General features: G+C 49.3%; 3 protein-coding genes across 8 annotated transcripts in view; all 3 read left to right on the top strand.

Moving 5' to 3' along the window:
• Window positions 1-270: 270 nt before the first annotated feature.
• On the top strand, window positions 271-4,652 carry LOC119096869 (death-associated protein 1). Of its 5 annotated transcripts, none has more exons than XR_005094091.1 (4): window positions 271-322; window positions 540-644; window positions 3,400-3,514; window positions 3,652-4,652. XR_005094091.1 is itself a non-coding variant. In XM_037219849.1 (3 exons), the coding sequence occupies exons 1-3, from the start codon at window positions 599-601 to the stop codon at window positions 3,812-3,814; spliced, it is 324 nt and encodes a 107-aa protein (XP_037075744.1). In that variant the 5' UTR covers window positions 534-598; the 3' UTR covers window positions 3,815-4,652. The 5 variants fall into 5 exon arrangements, 1 of the variants encoding a protein (XP_037075744.1); XR_005094090.1 differs by having other exon boundaries at window positions 297-342; XR_005094093.1 differs by lacking the exon at window positions 271-322 and adding an exon at window positions 337-364.
• Window positions 4,653-6,916: 2,264 nt separating this feature from the next.
• LOC119096682 (metaxin-2) lies at window positions 6,917-12,309 on the top strand. Of its 2 annotated transcripts, none has more exons than XM_037219574.1 (6): window positions 6,917-6,975; window positions 8,766-8,887; window positions 9,752-9,882; window positions 10,524-10,660; window positions 11,010-11,197; window positions 11,605-12,309. In XM_037219574.1, exons 2-6 carry the CDS (start codon window positions 8,789-8,791, stop codon window positions 11,833-11,835), a joined length of 786 nt encoding a protein of 261 aa, XP_037075469.1. In that variant the 5' UTR covers window positions 6,917-6,975; window positions 8,766-8,788; the 3' UTR covers window positions 11,836-12,309. The 2 variants fall into 2 exon arrangements, with proteins under 2 accessions (XP_037075469.1, XP_037075470.1); XM_037219575.1 differs by having other exon boundaries at window positions 6,956-6,975; window positions 8,769-8,887.
• Window positions 12,310-12,983: 674 nt separating this feature from the next.
• The window catches only part of LOC119097552 (uncharacterized), a 29,262-nt gene continuing 28,104 nt past the window's right edge, over window positions 12,984-14,141 (top strand). Inside the window, exons 1-2 of the mRNA XM_037220584.1 lie at window positions 12,984-13,388; window positions 13,826-13,991. Of these exons, the coding sequence (XP_037076479.1) occupies window positions 13,237-13,388; window positions 13,826-13,991 (318 nt within the window). The 5' untranslated portion in view covers window positions 12,984-13,236. The remainder of the gene's footprint in view (window positions 13,389-13,825; window positions 13,992-14,141) is intronic.

Below are 14,141 nucleotides of genomic sequence, written 5' to 3'. Positions count from 1 at the left end.
CAATTGTCATTGACAGCTGGCTGTGAAAGAAGGCACAGAAGTTTTAAAAAGTTTAAGTGAAAGGTGGTGGTGCAATGTATCTGTTTTACCAAGCAGATATAAGATTCTAATTTAAGCTTTATGTTTTTATTTAGTTTTTGCCTTTTCTCATGGGGTACTTTAAGTATGAAGTAGATTATGGTTATTTATTTCAGGTATTTTAGTATTTGTTTTCATTTCAGTTGTAAGAATCAGCTGCATATATTTCAATAATCTTGCGACAACGGCCACTGGTTTGGGCTTGCTTGCACCATGCGCTGGAGTGCGCTGCTGCGATTGAGGCGTACGTCCGCGACCATTTTGGTACCGTGGGGCGGGGGCGCGTGTGCGTGCGTGTGTTACCACTTTTTGTGACCTCATATAAAGTGTGTATGTTTTTTTCATTAAAAACGCGTCTGCATTCTGCACCCGTCCTCATTTCCAATGGCGTGTGCGATTGCTGAGGCGGAAGTTCGCTTCCTAACCAGCGAGCAGTGACACGTGGTCACACTTTGTTTCAGTTGTGTGAGGAAACTCGGCGCTGCGAAAGTCAAGTTGATTGTGATATAGTCCTGGCCCCATGGCTGACGATCCTGATCAGAAGGCGGCAGGGCACAGCCCAGCAGGTAAATATTTAAATTGGACAAGGTTTTGTTACATTTGCACACCCTCTGAAAGAGCCATATGGAAGTGCTGAGACATTGTGTGATCTGAGGTTTTATTCTCAACAGTCTATTCTCTGAAGCATGGACCATTGGCAAAGGATGTTGGGCACTCTTTGAGCTTCCTTCACTTCCCAGCTATATTTTAGTGTCACTGAGTTATAGGGAATTTTTGCATTTTGTTTGGAAGTCCCCAGCTTTGAGGAGAAAGTAGCAGAATCTTGGTAGAAGCCAGCCTTTTGGCATAGAGTCTTGCATAATTTTGACCTGGTTTTCTGCTTATTCTTAAGTCTCAACTCATTTGTATAGAATTGAATCTTAAGTTAGGAGGCCACAAATATACATATGCACCATAGATGTGTAATATTTGTGCAAAAGCAGCAGCACCCCATGCTGGAAAGAAGGGCATGCTAGGAGATAGCATCAACTATATGTCTGTTCATAGTCCAAACAATAGGGGATGGCTGGCTGTTAATGTAACAATGTCTGCCCACAGTACCCATTCCTCTGCATCATTGTTTCCTGCCACCCGACCACAGTGGGCATCTGCCCTCACTCCCACCCCCACCTCTCTGATTCATCACTTCTGCCTCAGAGGCCATGTCTTATCCTGACAGGGCATGTTAAATTCTTAGTACCAGTTCTGTTTAACTAGGTCAACCCTTGCCTAGATTCACAATTGTTCATAACATGGACTGGTAGGGGGTTGATTCACCCCACCCCCACCCCCTAGCATTTCCAAAGTAATGAAAATAGATGGAAGTGGAAAGCACTAGTGCATTGATCTCAGTGAGATTTTTTATAAGTACCAGTGATGCATTGTTAGATCAATAATTGACCCCATTAAGGTAGGTCAAAGGTCCAATTTTCCATGAAACACTTCAGCTTTGCATTATGCCTACAAAGCCATGCCCTGTGGTGTCACAAAATATGTCAAAGTATTTTGTGCTTAATTATCAGTACATTGGCATATACTTCCATGTGTTTTGAGCATGCATGCATGATTTATGGTTCTGTTGATGTAACAATGCCTGCCCAGAGCACCCATTCCTCTGCATCATTGTTTCCTGCCCACCCGACCACAGTTCAACATGCAATTTTCCTCTAAAGCTGCTGCTGCTCTCAAACCAGAAGAGCTAGGAACACATTTTTGGTGTAAAAACACATGCCTTGGATGCCCCATGGGCTACTGAAAATTTGGGCATGATTGCACATCAAGCAGGAGTGACACCCAAAAAAACCTTGGAGGGTTGCATCAGCCCCTCCCCCTCCCATACCACCACAGCAAGGGGAGGTTTAAAGGAAGTGCTCCACATTTGTATGGGTTTGGAACTGAAATGGTCATCTTGAAGACCATTCAGGGCAGTTCACAGCCCTTCACTTATTAAGTCCTAAACTCTTGTAGTTTCTGAGCTACATGCCTGCAAACATGCACATACTATTTTGGGGAACCTTTTTTATGGTCATCCTGGCTCCTGTGTCACTGTATTAATGCCATTCAAACTCTGCCATTCCATTAGCCATGCAGTGATCAGGGCCAAGACAAGTGTCATTGTTAAGTTGATCATGTCTTGCACTGGTCAACACAATTTGCAGATACAGCTGCTCTCAGTTGGCTCTCATCCAGTGTTGTGCAAGGCATGATGGCATAATCAAACAATGGTGTAATCAGGAGCATGTTCATATGGAAATTGTGTTGTCAAGGGCAGTCTTAGATAACAAAGATTATGCCACTAGTCTTAAGTGAGTTTGTTTTATCACATTTGATGCTTGTTCCAATATAAGAAAGCTGAGCAAAGATAAGACATCACTGATTACTGTTAACCTTACCTCTTGTAAGATGACCAAGATAAATTCTGTCTTGATAAAGACATGTGGCTGAAATATAAACACATTTTGCTCTCCTTTCCCCTAGTTATTCTATCAGGCACACTACCAACAGAACGGCATGATCTATAAGCATAATAATCCTTGTAAATGCAGTTAACAACTCATGTTATCTTTAAATGTAGAACATTCCCTTTCAGAAAACCTATATCAAAGTTTGGACAACTTTGGTGGTGGGCCTCACCAATATGTTCAAAACTTAAGTAGCATGCTGTCAATACCAGGAGACAAATAATTTGTGCATTTTTACACATTTTAACTGAAATATTATGCATGCCATGGTTATCTTAAGCATTATAGCTCCTCTGGATTGCTGTGAGGAGCACATACTGCTAATCATCTTGAGAATATGCTAATACCCATGATGAGAAAGAATGGACCCAAAGTGTGCTGGCCCCCCTCCAGTTTTTGCTAATTTTCAACTAATGGTGATGCTGACCCTTCATTGCATTTGTACCTTGTTACAAGGTATGGTCAATGAACTGTTCTTCTAGTTTGGTGACTGACCATTTGGCACTGTTTAAGCTCTGCTTCACATGTGACCTACCACTTCAGATCAGCCTTTTAATCCTTCATGTCAGGAGCACTCCACTGATGTACACAAGTCATCTCATTGTGGGATCCCTGGATTAAGCCCCTCACCGGTCAGAATGTCGGGACATGGTGCCCCTGCACTCATGCATGTCCAGAAGTCAATGTGAGGTAGCATGGGGAATGACGCATGTGAGCTTCAGAGAATTTTTCCAGTGTTGCCGGCTGATGCAAGCTACAGCTCAGCGAGTTGCGGTGCCAGCTGTTACTAGTGTCCTGTCTGACATCGCGTTCTTTCCAGTGAAAGTCGGTGGTGCACGTGTAGTGCAGAAGAAGCCACACAAGGATAGTGAGGGAGATGGAAAGGAAGCAGCTGCAGCTGATAGCACCCAGGCCATTGGAATGTTCTCTCAGAGGTGAGATCATGAGGAAGCCCCAGTGTGTCATTTGACCTCAGATTGTTGCAGTATTAGCACTGACATGCCACTAAGGCATCCCATCCACGACACCGAGCGGCGGCTTTCGGCGTGACTTCTGATGTCATTGCTTGCAGTCCGCCGAAGCTGAGCGTGACCTCAGGTCAGCCTACTGCGGACGACACCAACCGGGAGTTCCCTACGGAGGCGGTGAAGCACATTCACGAGAAGCCTAAGCCGAGCCAGGTGGTGCCGCGGCCCTCTCAACAGGGGCACTTCATTCACCAGCCCAAGAAATAGACTGTGACCCACACCCACACACCGGACTGATCGCCCTCGACTGGACCCCGGGCTGGCCGCGGTTGTACCTCATCTTATTTGTGCTTGTCTTCTCTGTCCATATCTTTCGATGCGTCTCGTCAAAACGCGATTTTGAGAGCCCATGCATTTAGGTGATGGAGGTGACATTCACTGCTCAAGTGGGTTTTCTCCGTCGTCTTTCGGTATGAGATGCGTGAACATTTTGCTTTCACTGACTTCTGGGCGTTTTGCTTATCTTTGGGGTTCTTAGAAGAATTTGGTGTGGGTTTTGATTGAGGGGGAAGGGGTGTTGTTGGCATTTGCATGGCTATACATGGTTTGGCAGATTCTGATGGTTGTAGCCGCGGCACACGCTCCCGCTTACTGTGCGAGACGCGTATTGGTGTATAGTATTTCGCGCGATAAAATTACACATCGGTCCGCTATTGTCAGCTTTAGTGCCGTTCACCAGGCGCAGTGCCGGCATCGTAAATGTCAAGCACAGGGTGTACTATGTGCTGTGGCGGTGACTGGGCGAGTCAGATGCGGATATGATATTCACAGTTGTTTGACGCCAGGTAACTGCCACCAAGGTCACGTGCGTTCACCATGCGACTAGCTTGATGTGCCGGGGGAGGGGATGATTCCGCCGTTTAACGGCCAGCCTGGAGCCCCAGGTCGCGGGAAGGGTGGCGGGTTCCATATCCGCTCTGCAGTTGCTCGCCAAAATCTTCACGTACGGGCCGCTGCCGTCCTGGCCACGGCGACAGTGTGTCGGCTGGCAGCCTGTGCTGTCGCCGGCGCGGCGTGATAATGTCAATAAAGACGATAAAATTCCCATGGTGTTTGCTGTGGTGGTGGCGTGCGTGCGTGCGTGCGTCATGTTGCCTATACGGCTGCGGTGATATGGTTGGCACGTGTGCGAGGGTCCGGCAGTCGAGCAGCGTCTGCGGGGACGAGGATGGCCTCCCGGGCGGGGGCGGTGGGACGCGCCCGCGCCGGCGGCGCCGATCGGGGAGCGGTGCGGCGGCCGACCTTGGCGTGCCGACCGGTCTTGCTGGCCGGCTATGAGGTGCGCAACTGGGGACTCACGGCGCTCGTGGCGGTGGATGCCGACCGGGCCGTCTAGACTACAGGCGGTGATTGTGGCCTCTGAGGTACGAATGTTCGCGTCCGGCGGAAGAGCGCGTCGAGAATGAATAGCACGTTAACGCCGCGCACATAAGTCAGTGTGCGTATTCAAGCGTGGATCCGACAGGGTTGAGATGTCCCATGGCGCCCCACAATGACCACAGCTGGGCAAAATTTGATGCATTTCTGACCTTGGAGGAAGATGTAGGCTGCGTTTACCGCGACTCCTCCCCGAGGCGGCGTTCTGGAACCGCCCTCCGACGTACACTATGCTGATATTTATGTGGTGTGAATCACGGTCCTATTGTCAGGGGTGTAGTTTTCTATCCGGTTGGGCGGTGGGGCTGTGGGGTCTCCAGCCCCCCCCCCCCCCCCGCTTCCACGTACACGCTCACAATTGGACTCCAGGTTACCAATTTTGGGAAGGAAATGGGATGAATCCAGAGAAGAACCCATTTGTTGGGAATTTTGGGGGTAGGTAGGAACAGCAGTAACGCCATGTCTGCCAGGTTTGCCATGCTGGTCGAAAGGCCTGCTGAAGACGACTTTTTTTCTCCGGAGTAAATACACCACTTAGTCGGGGACGGATGAAGAGGGAGGCCCACGGGGCTCTGTCCCCTCTGGACCACGAAGGGGCCTCATAAGGCCCGAAGGGAAGCATGGCCGGCCGAACAGACGCAGTTTTTTTTTTAACAAAACGCAACCAAATTTACTTCTTTGGGCTTCCAGGCGACCAAGGCGACCAAGAGCAGTCTCAAGCGAGAATGGATGGCGCATAAGTAAATAAAAATAATTTTTTCACTGATTGAGGATGGAAAGTGGAAGCTTTTGGGGCTTCTCAAGCAGTCTCAAGCGAGAATGGATGGCACATAAGTAGATAAAAATAATTTTTTTCACTGATTGAGAGGATGGAAAGTGGAAGCTTTTGGGGCTCATTACGCTGTTCAGGGAAACTACGCTGCTCTCCGGGGCCCTATCTGTCTACATAGAGGGTTAATCCGTTCAATAAGGAGCCTTCCATGTTCCCCCTGATTTCTTTACATTTGATTGGATGGATCTGCGCTGTCGCTGGGACCTTCCCTGCTATCGTGAGGTGGCACTGTTGTCAACCAAAGGCCTTCCACAGATTATTCTTAGTCGCCCAAAAGTTAGAGCTCTCTTGACCGGAAAATATTATTTCAGGGCTATGGGGTGAAGGAGAATAGATTAACGGTGGGGCAGGACTGCATGCGTCTTGGACGCTAACCGTCGAGCTGTTATCCGCGCGGGCAACGCTCGGGAGCGTGCGCTGGGCGCCCGGTCAAGTCCCCTTACCAGGAGGAGGGGGGGGGGGGGGGGGCTCTCGGCCTACTTGTGGCTGACTCATATAGCCTACCCCGGATTAGCGGGGCGTCGCGACGATTTAGGATAAGGCAAGAAAAGAGGATAACAGAGTCGATGATCGCCCGAAAGGCTCTATCTACGCTTTATCCGGGGCCTCCATATATTGACCTGCCCGTGCCCGTAAGGTTGCTTTATTCACACTCCTTTTTTAAAGGTGTTACAGCTGAGTCTGATAATGCAAGCAAGCATCTTGAACTCACGGATGCAAGAACACCGCGAGAAACTAACAAAACACGACCACATGGCGATATTTTGATCAGCGAACATTACCACCCCGTGCCATCATCCCTCAAGAGGTTGATCAAGTGAGAGCCGTGATACGAACGTTCCACGAGCAATAAAGGAATGACGTATGGAAGAGCATATTCCTACAAAGAGAAATTGTGTTGCATTGAGCAGCCTTTTCGATTTCAAAATATATCAACAGGCATAAGCTAGCTTAATTCATCATATCTGATGTTTGCTTCAATATCTTAGAAAGTGGAGCATTCCTTTGATATATTTACCATTTTCGTAACCTGAGGTACCGTACCTAAAGACAAAAACCTGGGGCATTTCGAGCGCAGCTGTGACGTGAAAATACGCAATGAATTTTGTCATTTCTGTGAGTCTTAAGTCAATCAAATTGTGGTTGATCGTCGAATGAGGTAACCAGATTTTATCGGCACGTTTTCCTGGAATTGCAGGTTAAATAACTAAGAGTATTGGTGTTTGATCAAACCGGCTTCTGGGGAGAATCTAGCTAGCTTTGCAGGAAGGCAGTTTTGGCTGGCAGTTATTAATTTATTTCTATTAGTTGTATTCTCATTTTTATGAAGCATTTTTATTTGCACATGTATGTAGGTTTTCAGTTAGGTATAGGCTTTATCATTGCTTAAATTGAGTTTTCAGGTTTTCGCTTCATTGGTGTGTTGGTTATCTCAGCATGCAAGCTTATGTGTTCATTTTCAACAGATATTTTGTAGTTAATATTTTCTTTGCTTGTTCATTGACTTTATGTTCCTGGTCATGCTTGCTATGTTTGTTGTTGCCTACAATGTTAAACATCATTTTTATTTATTTCAAAGGTGGGTTATTGTTTGTGCTGGTACCTTATGCTGAATTGTTGAATTGTCCACCAAAAAGCTACATACTACACTTCACTCCTCATATATGTACATTATTTGTCATGTCTACAGGTCTTAAATGTTTGTCTGCTTGCACAGTGTGGCATTCAAAAGCTTCCCAATGCAGTGACAACCTCTTGCTGCTAGGTCATTTGTACTGGAATAAGCCATGGACTTTGGAGAATGTGTGCATATGTTCCATGCCTTCCTTTTTATCATATGCATGCAATATTTTGTAAGAAACCTTGGCTTGTAGGTAAATAAGATGTTCAAGTACTTGATGGAGGAAAGTTTTATGTATCACAAGCCAACATTAGTTAAAATAAACTTGATCAAAAGCATGTTATTATGGTGGATATCAATGTTGCAGAGCTGTGATTAAAGAATTGTGTACTAGTCTGCTTACACATTCTTCATGAATTTGTATGGCACCTCGGGGCCAAGTTTACAGATAAGTTATGTACATCCTGACCTTAAACTGCTTGTCCAGTCATGGTTGCCAGTCTCTGTATACATTGCTTGCTTGACCATACCCCACATGCCTGCCATTAGTTCATGTTGCAGAGGGCTTAATATGTTATATTTGGATATTTTGAGTTAGAAATTGCATGCTGGTCTGTCCAAGCAGTTGCAGAGTCTTGCATGAACAATGTGTGCTGGCAAGATCTGATCATCAAGATCAAGATCATAATATTCACTGGTTACCGCCATAGGAGGTTAGCCTTGTCAATTTTTTTCGCAGTCACACAGGGGACAAATTTGTGCCAGCAATGCATACAGCCTTTGTGCTCTTAATCAATCTGACTTAATGCTCTGAAACATGCCAGATAAACATTATAACTTTATTGAAAGTGTGAAGGTCTTTTGCAGGCCAAATAGGCACAAACTGAGTACTGAATCAGATACAGTGCAAAAAGTTGTGTGTATTTGATCTCAGGTCAAAGGAGAATGATATAAGGCATTGATGTCCCACTTCAAAGCTGTCATTGGTCTATCCATGTGCTATAGTGGCCTGTCTTGAAGCTTATTTTGCCAAAGCTTTATCTGCCAATTTTGTATCCAATAGGGGGAACTTGAACTAGTTGATAAAACTGAGTGAAAACAGTTTGTCATTGTTGGTATAATAGAAATCTGGGCTGGAACTGTCATCATTGACAAAAGAATTGACTGAAACAGTCACCAATGTAAAAGAATGGTCTGTTGTGCTGCTGAAGGAGGTTGTTGAGGTACAGGACCACACTGAATGAGAAGTGATGACACTTGTGTATGTTTTAGTATGTTTGCCCTCCAGCCACACTCGGAGCTAAGGTGCTGACTGTCGTCGTTGCCAGCAGGCCGCGTCCATCAACCCAAGATGCCGACGGCCCTCACCGAGTGTCTCTCGATAGAGATGGCTGCTTCGGAGCCGTGGTCCCCGGACGCCGTGCTCTACACGCCCTACACCACCGAACAGGTGCGTCAGCGGCGCCCGGCCGCCCGCCCCAGCCGCCAGTGGTGGCCACGGCCCGGCCAAGGGCCTGTTGAGCTGTGGTGGCATTACAGCTCGCCGTTTGTCACACGCGCACCATAGTGGTGAGAAATTGCATCGGTGTGTATTTACAGCCGCTTTGGTCTCGTGCTCCCACGTGTCTATCACCCATAAATGGTTACTTGATGCCGGGCTTGTGGTGTGGGAGCAGCTCGTGTCCCAAACCCCAGCCGGACCCTGCCGTAGCTCCCGAACGCATGGGTGCTTTCTCAGTTTTTTTTTCAGTGCCTTGATACCACACCGCGTGTACCTTAGATATACTGCATACCTTAAGACCATAACAGCATATGAGTCGTTTCATGTCACGCCAGCTTTTTCAGATTCCGTCATGAACGTAATAGGGGACAGTGCGTTCGCTGGATGGTCCATGACATTGCTTCATTTTCATGCATCGTTTTCCAACCGGTCAGTGGATTGAGTGATACACTAGGAGGTCACGTGTAAAGATGCAGAGTTTCGATGCCGCCTAACCGGTGGTCGGAACTGATCATTCGGCATTGCTGGAGGGGTACTGTGTCCGCGACGGTGTGAGATATGCTGACGCCCAACAAATGCCAGGACATGTTCTCCGGCATTGTGTGTATTGAAAGTCGAAGCCAGGGCTGTTTGCATTGATCTATTGCTGAAACCAGGCCTGGACTCGGGTCTTCAGGCTGGCGCCGGTACCAGGCTCGAACAAAATATAGCAACTCGTATCTGGACATAAGACGTCAGCTGATGTTTAGCCGCGTGTGACCTCACACCCGATACCAGCCTGTCTGAGGGTGTGACAGACGTCCCTTTCCTCAGATACTGCTGGCGGACAGTGCTCAGTGTGTGGCGGTGCAGGCCTTTCTGAAGATGTGCTCGCTGGAATACACGGTGGAGCAGAGGGCCAACGCCGAGAACATGTCCCCATCCGGCAGGGTGCCGCTCCTCAGGTCGGTGAATGGTCTAACTCGACGGCCGATGGGGGGGCAGGCGCCATCTTCGGGCGGTGTATGTGCCAAGTTAGGTGTCGTCTCGAGTGGAGAAACTGTGCATTGATTCAGGAATTCTGTGTGAAGGAATAGGAGAAGCTGAATCCGACAGTAAGGATATGGTGCAGCACGCTCGGTGGGGTTACACGAGCCTCTTCACTTTAGTACGAATTCCTGTGTGGAAGATGTTTTACCGCTATAACAGGGAACACCGAGTTGACAGTATTATTGGAATACGTTTCAATTTTTTACGGGAGCAAAGAATGAAGGGAAGATTTGCCAGAAATGTATTTACGGCGATGTTTCGTACATCGCACTGTAAACTTGTCGAAGTACGTTCTGTGTCCATCGTAAGATCTACGTGCATTTCGAAACTTATTTTTGCTTAGAGGAAAATGTGAAAGCTTGCTCGCAATTGTATTTCTGATGTTCAGCATTGTATTTGGCTGCGTTGTATCTAAGAGACTGTGAAATGTTTTGTGTCAGCGTGTTTTTCCTTTCTGTACTTGTTCAGCAGGTTTTTGATATTGCCGCGGTATTTATTTTTGTAATCGCAATGCGGTTGCATTATCTACAACCGCATTTTCCCCACTTTTCAACAGGTGTGGGAAGTTTGTCATCTCCGAGTTTGACCCGATTGTGGCTTTTGTGACGAAGAAGGGCATCATGTTAAATAACCTGGACAGCAAACACCAGGCAGATATGCAGGCGTTTATCTCACTCGTCCACAATGTGTTGGGTGAGTGGGTTAAGCGCTGCTATAAAGTAGAGTAGAGTGGCCAGAAACGCATGTTTGGTGTACTCCGGGGGCATGCCTCATAAAGGGTTTCACATCGTCTAAGCAGTGGCACCTCCGTCGGCCTGCATCGGCTCGTCGTGCACTCGCCAGCCCGGCCTGTAAAGGCTGCCTTGACGGAATCATGATGTCGCAGAGCATCAGCCTGTTTGCCCTGTATGCATGCTCTTGAAATCGATCTACCCTGATATCCAAGCTGACATTAGCATCGCCGCCGTTTTTCCGACGAGGTGGGACACCTGCCGATGAGCGTGACCGTTCTTCTCCCTCTCCCCCCCCCCCCCCCCGCCAGGAAACGCCGAGCTGTATATCTCCTGGCTGGACGCCGAGACGTTCGAGACGGTCACAGCGCCGCGCTACGGCTCCTTCCAGCCATGGCCGCTAGGCGGCGTCCTCACCTGGCTCCGTCGCCGCAAGATGGCAGCACGCCTGCAGGCGCTGCAGTGGGCTGACAAGACGCTGGATGCCGTTTACGCCGAGGTGGGTGGAGAGCGACATGGGGTGCTTCTGACCCTCGTGTCACGCTGCTCACGGGTGTATGCGGGGCTGCTGGCTGCTTCAAAATATCTCACTGTAACGGTGTAGGCAAGAAGGGAGTGTGATGTGTATGCTTCCCTTTATCATTTGTTTTTCACGGTAGATCAGCAATGTTGGGCATTTAGCTGCGCTCTCTGTTTTTCGAACTATCCGTAGTCCATCCTTGAAACTCTTGGGTCTTGAATATGATTGTGGTTCGCAATGAGCGGTTCTGTCCAAGTAAACGTACCATTTCGGCCGGCCGGTGTCATGCCCGTGTGCATGCTCTGATCCCCGCCCCACGTGCCGCCGCGCCCCAAGTGCCAGTGCGGCTCCCCTGGTGACCTGGACCGGCTCGCCGGCGTCCGCAGGTGGACACCTGCTGCCGGGCGCTCTCGGAGCGGCTCGGCAAGGAGCCCTACTTCTTCGGCAGCCAGCCCACGCCGCTGGACGCGCTGGTGTACGGCCACCTGTACACCATCATCACCACGCCGCTGCAGGACACCCGGCTGGCCAGTATCGTCAACGGCTACTCCAACCTGGTGCGGCTGACCAACCACGTGGACGCCGAGTACTTCAAGGGTATCGAGATCATCGGCTAGTGGGCGGGTCCGTGGCGGGCGACGCGGGCGGACGCCTCGCGCGCCCTCGATGCTCGGAGGCGCGCCCAGCTGCCGGGCTAGTGCGGGCGCGGCTGTGCTCTGGCCCGATTGTGAGGTGCAATAGGGCCCAGGCTGGGCTCTGGGGGTGGCGGTGTTTGGGCAGACTGCTGTCTGAAGAGATGTTTTGTAGGGCGGTGTTCGGGTGATGAGTGATGGGGCATCGCAGCGCTCTCTGTGGTGAGCGGGCATGTCCGTCACGCTGTACAGCACCACCGTGGCCGTTTTCTGGGTCTGGCTGTCTTTATGGTTGCCCGTATGGCCGTGTGTTAGGTGAGTGATCTGTGCAAGGCGGACGTCTGCCTTGAACGTTGACTGAGCCGTGCATTCTGCGCGGTACATTGTGTGCGTGTGTGCAGTTGCTATCGACCGTCGGCGGCTGTTACTTGCTAATGTAGAAATACACGGACATTGCTGGCTAGTCGTTCTCAAAACCCTTGTTGCGCACTTAGTGGTGTCCTTTCGCTCGAGGCCGTTCGGACGCTGCGTGTCCATGACGCCTTCTGAGCTCGCTGCGGTGACCAGCAGGCACTGCAACGTTAGCTGTTACGGGTGCGCAAGGCTGTGGGCAACTAAGCACACATTGTCTCACATGCAGATGGGACTGGTAAGTCGTCCTCGTGTCGGATGATCGAGATGAAACAAGGCCAAGCCGTTTTTTTTTTTGTTTTTTTTTTTTGTCTGCCTTCTGTACAACCACGTTGAACGTTAGCATGGATGGAATGTCGAACGTGGTTGCGTATTTGAAACGCGTGCAACATGAATGTTTTTTTCTAAGATAGTACGGTGCTCATGCAATGTATGACTTTGGAAGTATTAAAGGGGAATTTAGATGACCTTGAAATAATTATACACTTCATCTTCATTAAGCAACCTGCATTTTTATTTAAAAGCCAACTTTACGCCAATTTTTTTTCTTCTCAAAAATACAACTTAACGAATATCACCCATGTAAGGTGGTCCAAATTCCGTTTTGATTTTTTTTCTGAAACACAGGCTCGCGTGGCGTCTTTTCACGAGGCATTGGAATTTTCGGTGATTAATTTCCAACCACAGTGTTTATTTTGCCAGTTCCCTTGCATCCAGTGTCGGCGTGCTCATGACTCCTTCCACTGTATAACGGCCTGACACCCCTGCAGTCAGATCGCCGACAATATTCCAAAAATCGCGTCAATATCGCGGAATGTTTGCTTGCTGTAGACAACCTGTCTCCGGCCTTAGCTGGTGTCCCGGAGGCCTGGTGCTTTGTGCGTGAGCCAGGATGACCCCGATGCTGGGCAGCGCGACGGGGCACAACCTCCGTGAGCTCGACTGAAGTCGCGGATCGGCTCGGAGGACAGCAGCATGTCCGTGCGGCCGCTGGACGAGGTGTGGGAGGTGCGGGGTTTGCCAGTCATCGGTGATCCAGGTCGAGAGGCACTAGTGCCTGACACAGAGGAGGAGGAGGACGCGGACGGTGGAGCTGTGGGAAGAGTCGCCATCGTCAGAAAAGAAAGGTGATGGCTCCTTCCAAGGTGAATGCATGCACCCTGATCGGCGATCATACCCCTGGTATTGTGGACAATGTTTTTGGCGAGCTTGTTCTACCTAGACATCTCGACCTATAGGTCTCGAGGCAAGAAATGTCTCTGTGGCGCGCACAAAACATATGCTAATGCCGTCGCACTTACTAACACTAATGCCGTCGCACTTTCAGAGAAGCTGAAGAAACGGCCGTCATTCCAGCTTGTTAATTTTGGCGCTAGCTGCTGGTTATCGTACAAGCTATCAGGACACCGCAGATTAGAAAGACGGTGATGATCTGCTAGCAAACAGCCCAGACAAACTTCTGAACTGCTGACAGACAAACAGTCCACATTTCCACCCTCCGCTGAGTACCGGCGTCTTCACCAGTCATCTGGGCTGACCCCACCTGACCTCCGGGGCGTGCCAGGTTCGTGCGTCTGGAGCAGGAGCGGCGCCGGGAGATGCATGCGGTCGAAGCCAGGATCGAACAGGCGGCCGTGGACGAGGCGCATCGCCTGGACACACTGCTCAGCTACGTAGAGGACGACATCACCAGCTGGAGGAGCAGGATCGAGCCGTACCACTTCAACACGGTGCGTCGCTGAGGGATTCTTGTGTGGACACCCGCGCAATGTGTGCGTGTGCGCGCGTGTATGTTCTTGAATACCTTTATTCTGTAAGTGAGCGTGCTGCAGTGCGATGGGAGAGACAGTTCAGTGCACTGTTCAGGTACGGGATTGAAT

This window comes from Pollicipes pollicipes, unplaced genomic scaffold, assembly GCF_011947565.3.
Source record: "Pollicipes pollicipes isolate AB1234 unplaced genomic scaffold, Ppol_2.1 Scaffold_4295;HRSCAF=5057_pilon_pilon_pilon, whole genome shotgun sequence".
In the NCBI taxonomy this organism is placed as follows: domain Eukaryota; kingdom Metazoa; phylum Arthropoda; class Thecostraca; order Pollicipedomorpha; family Pollicipedidae; genus Pollicipes; species Pollicipes pollicipes.
Note: the sequence above shows the minus strand (reverse complement) of the source record. Positions and strands in the feature narration are given on the sequence as shown.